The following is a 7048-nucleotide window of genomic DNA, read 5'->3' as shown; positions in this document are numbered from 1 at the left end:
TCAACATCGACGATCTTTTATGGAATAAAACTCATCCATTGTCATCTCTGTAGTGAAATCCTTAACAATTTCTTTCTCGATATAAACTACCAAATTATCTGCTAGAAACTCATCTTCCATTCTACTACGTAATCTAGTTTTTACAAGTTTCATGGCAGAAAATGCTCGTTCAGTAGTAGCGGTAGAAACAAGGAGAGTCAACACTAGACGAATCAACCTGTCAATCAAATTATAAATCTTCGATTTTCCTGAAATTGTTAATCCTCTGCACAACTCAGATAAAGTGGGCATATTCTGAAAATCTGAATGTTTTGGCACATCAAGCTTATAATGATCCAATTGAAATCTCAAAATGATTTTCTCTTGCTCGATAAAATCTTGACGATAGAACTTCTCAACTAAGCTGCATATATCATCGATCTTAAATGATTTGTATGCATCTTGAGGGCTTAAAGTGGCACTAAGACGAAGAAGTTCCACTGCATGCTCACTAAATCTATTATCCAATTCTTGCAATTGGAAGTCTATTGCAGCAATAAATACATCAATTCTAAAATGATGCTCCATTGTCATGAAAGATTCTTCATTTTGGCGACATGATCTATCTCGAGCTCTAGTGTAACGAGCATTCATATCAGGAACATCAATTTCATTTTTTTTTTCACAAAATGATTTAACAGTATCAAGGAAATGCTCCCACTTTTCATTTTTCAAATTCTGAAGAAGTGATTTTGTAGTTGAAACCAATTTCATAGCATTTAAAATGTCTTGATAATTTTGTTGCAAAGCTTGACAAAGACAATTAGTAAATCCCATAATCTCTTTCATCAAATGCAATATCAAAACAAATTCAAATGATGTTAATACCATATAAGTCGCTTCAGCATCACTGCGCTGAGAATAGTTGGTTCCCTCCTTTGAGATAATGTCGAGAACTGAACAAGTAGCATGAAACATTCTTATCAAGCTACAAACAAAATTAAAATGAGAAGACCATCGAGTATCTACAGGTCGTTGCAAAGTACCAATTTGGTTGGCCCCCCTTCTAGTCTCAATTTCATTAGAAGCAATCATACTTTCAATCTCAGCAACTTGAACAGATTGCAATTCATCATTGCGTTTTGAAGAACCAACAACAATGTTGATAATAAAATTCAAATTCTCAAAGAATTGATGAACAGATTTTGCTTCTCTAGATGCTGCAACCAAAGCTAATTGTAGCTTATGAGCAAAGCAATGCACATAATATGCATATGGACATTCTCTAAGAAATAAAGCTTGTAGCCTATTCCATTCTCCACGCATATTACTACCTCCATCATATCCCTGACCTCAAATATTCTGAATTTTGAAGTCGTTACAAGAAATGACATCACATAGCTTCTTTTTTAAAGTTAATGCAGTAGTATCTTTGACATGGACAATATGAAATAATCTCTTTCGAATAAAACCATCTTTATCAATAAATCTCAAAATGATTGCCATTTGCTCCCTTTTTGACTCATCCCGAGCTTCATCAATAAAAATGCAAAATTTTGCATCCCCAATTTCTTTGCGAATTGCATCTCGTACTTTAGTTGCAAAGATATGCAAAATTTCTTTTTGAATTTGGGGTTATGTATATTTGGCATTCTGTGGAGCATTTGTCAACACAACTCCATCAACTTTATCATTAAAAGTTGCTAAAAACTTTATCAATTTAATGAAGTTACCTTGATTTTTTGAGTCGGAGCTTTCATCATGACCTCTGAATGCACATGCTTGAAATGCTAGCCATCGAACACTATCTATTGAGGTTTTGAGCCGCAATCGATTATTCTCTATTTCTTGTGATGACTGTTTTTCAATCAACTTGCCAATATACTATGAATAATTCTTCAGATCTTCACAATATTTCATAGCAATTTTATGTGGTGAATTTGAATCTATCCCCACATGCTCCATTAAAGGACAATTCATTCCATCGTTCACCTTTTTCCAATTCTTAAAACCTTTCACTGTAAATGCATCTGATCTTGGACAGCTTGTTGATTTTTTAGCAAAAATGTAACATGGATGACAAAAGATAGCATCCTTTGATTCCGAATATTCCAACTAAGTTGATTATGTCTGAAACCAAGAAGTTTGAAATCGACGATGATGATTTTCAGGACCTGAAACTGGATATTCTGTAGGTTTAAGAATAGGTTGACATGAGCTAGCTCTAAGATAAGCACGTCGCATTTCATCTTATAAGTTTACAGGAAATTCCCATATTTGCGGACGTTTTCCTGGATCACGTTGCAAAGAGGTGGCATCAATTTATTCAGGAAGGGTTCTTGGACATTTGGAATGCCGTTCATCACTCACTGAAGCATTAAGATCCGTTGCTAACGGTCTATTTAAAGGTGTATCACTATTAATTTCTGAATGACTCGCATATTTTTTTCTTAAAGAATGAATCGATTGTTTTTGGTCTGCTCATAATTTTTCTAAGCCAAAAGAAAAATTTATAGATTAATAAATTAACCAAAAAGTACCTAGAAATATAAGATTTTTATTAGAATTTTTTTTACTTATAATAGTTCTTATTAGCATTAACAACCAAAAAAGCAATGAAAAATTAACTAAATCAATAAACCCATCAAATTATAAGGAAAAAAAAAAATTCAATAATCAAAGTAACTATTAAAAATCTTAATTTAGCCAAAATAGCAAAAAAAAAATAAAAATAAACTACTTGACAAATAAACTAAGCACAATTAATAGGGTACGAGAAAAATGAGTACCTTTCAGTGAAGCAATGTCATCTTGAGTTTAAGGAGTTTCTTAAAAACAAATCAAAGACAATAATGTGCTAGCTGAACGCTGCAAACCAATAATAATAATAAAAATAAATTATGGAACACAATAAAAAAGAAAAAAGAAAAAAAGGCATACTTAATTTTTTGTTTTTGTGTATTTATTTTGTAAGCTTCTTAAGAATTCTATCTAGACTAAATATTGGAAAAAAAAAATTAAATAATAAAAACAAATATAAAATTTTTTTATCATTCAAAGATAAATATTAACAAAGCATATTTGATTAATTGATTATTTTTTTACATTAATCACATAATCATATTTGAAATTTTAATCATTTGATTCCTAAAGAAATAAAAAAATAAAAAATCTCATATCTAAAATCAAACCTTCCAGAACGTCTAACAAATCTATTGGTCTCTTTTGAAAAAATCTCTCCCTGTCTCCCCAGTCCTCACGGTCCCACCATGGTTAATGGTTTGATAGTCCCACGTATGACTCATCAGGGCATTGAAATCATTTGGTCAAAGTGGGTTTTTTTGTTTTTCTAATTTACACTTTCTAGGACTTTCTAAACTCTATCCTTCTGGCTTCCACAAAAGACAAATCTACAATATTCCTCATTTCAGTCATTTGAGTCATTTCCTCAATTTCATTTCTCTCCTACACCTCCCTCAAAGTCTCAGACTCTCAAACTGTCAAACACAACATTTCCTCATCTCACGCCTCTCTCAAACACAGCATAGAAAAAAAATGGCGTAGATACTAGAGCAGATAACTCACGTTTGTGACGTCTCAGTGTTTCACAGTGATAGAAGACAGTGTCTTGAGGCTAGATGGACAGCTTGGACTGCGCGCTGGACGCTGGTGGTGGTGCGACGCAGCGTCGGGTGCGTGGAAGACGGTGGATGCACAGCCTCTCAGTCTTAGATCTCAGTTCTCTCCCCTCTAAGCCTCAGTATTTTCAGGACTGAACCACAACATTTTTTTTTCCTTTTTTTTTTTGGGTTTGGGTGATACTTTTGACAGAGTTAGTGAGAAAAATTTGAAAGAGTTAGAAAACTGAAAAGTAATTTGGTTTGCCCCCTTTTCTCTTGTGGAGTGTGAATTTTGTTTTATTGACGTGGAGAGGATTTGATTGCTGTTTCATGTCTGATTTTTTTTTTTTTTTTTTTTCTTTTTCTTTTTTTTCTAGGACCTATCTCCTGCGTACTGCGTAGCTGTGGTTTTTATTATTATTATTTTATTATTTTTTTTCCTTGTTTTTGGTATGGTTTGCTGTTAAAAAAAATAAATTAGAGGGGTTGAATTCATTTTTTGCAAGGGCCATTAGTGCATTAATAATAATAATAAAAAATTTAGAAGTCAATTTTTTTTTTTTTAGGAGCCGTGGGCCCCCACTCTTCAACGTGCTTCCGCCCTGCATGCATGCTGCCTATTCTAGAAGGATAACACATTAAGCTTCGACCTACCCCATTGCCCTCAAAAGTTGAATATAATGGTTGCATTCTTGCATCTGTCAACGTGTGATCTCATCCCACTATATACTATACACTCCAAATCTCACAACTCAAGTGAAAGATTAGATTGAGATCCCGGGTATTGTCTGTTTTGAACTCAAATTAGGAAAATAAAAAAGGGGGGTGGTTGTTGGGGTGACCAAACCACCCCTTTATTCTATATGAACCGTACATTAAAATGAATGCCCAGATAAATAGTATTGCACCCGGTCCAATTTGCTAGGTATTACAAAGGATCTCAATCATTAGAATTGAATGCAAACCTAATTGATTGTCCCACCAAATTCGTAGGATTTACTGTTTAAGAGACAATAGTTAAAATTTAGGAAGTGATGTAGTGAAGGTGTGTAGGATAATAGAAATTATTTACAATAATTTCAAAGAGATGATATTTATATATCTCGTATTTATTTTTTGTATATATATTTTTTAAAGGACAGAAATTTTTTATAAATCGGTTTGTAAGAAATTTTTTATAACTCATATATAAGAATGACATGTTTCTTGGCAAACGAGAAACATTTTTTTTTATTAATGCTATTAAAAAAACATGTAAAAAATACATGCTACATATTAAAATATGTGTTTCTCACATGTCACTCTTATAAATGGGTCGTAAGAAACTTTTTACAAACTAATTTTTAAATTTTTTTTTTCATTTTTTAAATTAATCATTAAATCTGTAAAAGATATTTATAAGCACAGTTAAAACTCTCTTGAAAAAAGACAGAAATTTTACTGATGAATTATTTTGAATTGACAGCTAACAACCAAAGACCGAGCATGCCTATTTATAGAATACAAATCAAAACCTTAACCCTTATAATATTACAGAAAGAAAATACCCTTAAATGACCTAAAAAACATAATAAAATTCGTTAAAAAAAAAAACCCTAAAATTAATATCTTGCCGCCGCCTCTCCTTTTGGGATTCTTTTTTTTTTTTCCAAATTATTATGAGTTCGTCTATACGGAGGACGAGGGTCAGACCCTCGTCCTACGTGGCACCATATATATATATATATATATATATATATATTTTTTATTCTTTGATTAAAAAAAAAAAAAACAAAAAACAAAAATTCTATGGTGTATAGAAAACGCATATGCCATTTTCTTCCCCCTATTTTCAGAAAACTTTCATCCCAAAATTTCAAAATCCACTCAAAACTCACCCCATCTCACTGCCCATTGCAGTTCGCCGGCCACTGCTCTTCACCGCCCACCAGCTCCGGCCACTTCCCAAATCTTCCCCTCTCCACCGTACATCTCCACCGTCCAACGGACCGACCGCCGCCCACCAAGACGACTGGCCCACCCGACCGACACCGTCTCCCAGCTCTCTCTCTCTGATTTATTCATGGATTTTTTTTTTTTTTTTTTTTTTTTTTTTTTTTTTGGTATGGGTAGGTAAGAAATGGGTTTGTTTAAGGTTATTGATGGTTGGGATTTGGTTTTTTTCTTGTTTGAATTTTTTTTTATCCCCTTTTCTCTAAAATTCGTGCTTTTTTTTTTTGCCCATTTAGTCACTGTTCAAAATGGGTGTTTGAGAGGAGTGATTTTGTTTAATTTGGTGTTTGGGATTGTTTATTTTTTGAAATTTTTTTCTCAGTTGGTTTCGAGGTTTTTTTTTAGAACATACGGAAATTAGTTTGTACAACTCTTGGTTTTTCTCAGTTGCTTTTGTTTGGACCTCTCATGTAGCAACAAATGTTTGGACCTAAACTTTGATATAGTTTCTGAGTATATTTCAAGACTGCAATTTTCACTTCAAATGTTTTGTGATTGGCTTGTATTTGAGGTGTCGGTTTGTTGAATTTACTAGGCAAGTGTTTGATAGAATGCCAAAGTGGGAGCGAGCAATCAAAGATGGGCTTAATGTTGAATGGGATTTATTTGAGAGAATGCCTGCTGGAGACTTCTCTTGAGATGCCTATTTAAAAATCATTATTTTGTGGACCATTGTAATTCTTCTTGATCAAACCCATGCAGTTGTAATTCTTTTTTTTTTTTTTTCCCTGACAATAATCGAAGAAAAATCCCTTGGAAGAAGGATTAGTAGACTAATATATTATTGGTGAATTGAAGTGCCTCTTATTCTTGTTAGAGTTTCCTGTAATGTGGGATATTAAACCATGTTGTACATAACGATTGAGCATATATATATATACTTGTCTATCATGGACAAAATCAATATATAGTAAAAGGATTCATAGTTTGAGGTAGCTAGCTAAAAGAACTTAATTAAGCAAAATCCATATGTTTAGAATGAAAAATTCGTAGCGAGAAAAGAAAGATCCGTATGAGAAGATTCAAACTCACAGATATTAGGGGTAGGGGATATCATATCTGAAATGGGTTTGCAAAAACAGGTAGTATTGATGTTGCTAGGGAATGTAAGAAAGAGATAGTGTTGCTATGCTTTGATGTCTAGGGAAAAGATGGTCAGCTTGTTGCATGCTAAACCTTTTGAGAGGTGAATCTTCTGCTAGTAAAATATTTCTAAGATGGAGTTACCATTTTTGTGATGTGTTGGAGTTGTCTGCTTTCTATTTCATGTCAATAGGTATTGGAAGCGAAAAGAAGCAAACCAAAATGGTATTGGAAGCATTAAAAACCAACAGTTTCTTCCCAAAATGCATTCAAAGCAACAAACCAAATTTTATTATGAGCTAGAAAAATAAGCTTTCTACAAAGGTCTACAAAGCACTTAAGTTTAAAACAACTTGAGTGCCATAAGTTGCAGA

General features: G+C 33.0%; 1 protein-coding gene across 1 annotated transcript; it reads right to left on the bottom strand.

The window, feature by feature from the left end:
• On the bottom strand, window positions 1-1305 carry LOC133869083 (uncharacterized). Its single transcript, XM_062306054.1, has one exon. It carries the CDS (start codon window positions 1303-1305, stop codon window positions 1-3), a length of 1305 nt encoding a protein of 434 aa, XP_062162038.1.
• Window positions 1306-7048: the final 5743 nt, after the last annotated feature.

This window comes from Alnus glutinosa, chromosome 5, assembly GCF_958979055.1.
Source record: "Alnus glutinosa chromosome 5, dhAlnGlut1.1, whole genome shotgun sequence".
NCBI classification, from domain to species: Eukaryota; Viridiplantae; Streptophyta; class Magnoliopsida; order Fagales; family Betulaceae; genus Alnus; species Alnus glutinosa.
Note: the sequence above shows the minus strand (reverse complement) of the source record. Positions and strands in the feature narration are given on the sequence as shown.

What these genes read in the sequence shown, in the direction of transcription:
- LOC133869083 (XM_062306054.1), bottom strand. Translation starts at nt 1,305, where the DNA reads ATGCGTGGAGAATGGAATAGGCTACAAGCTTTATTTCTTAGAGAATGT.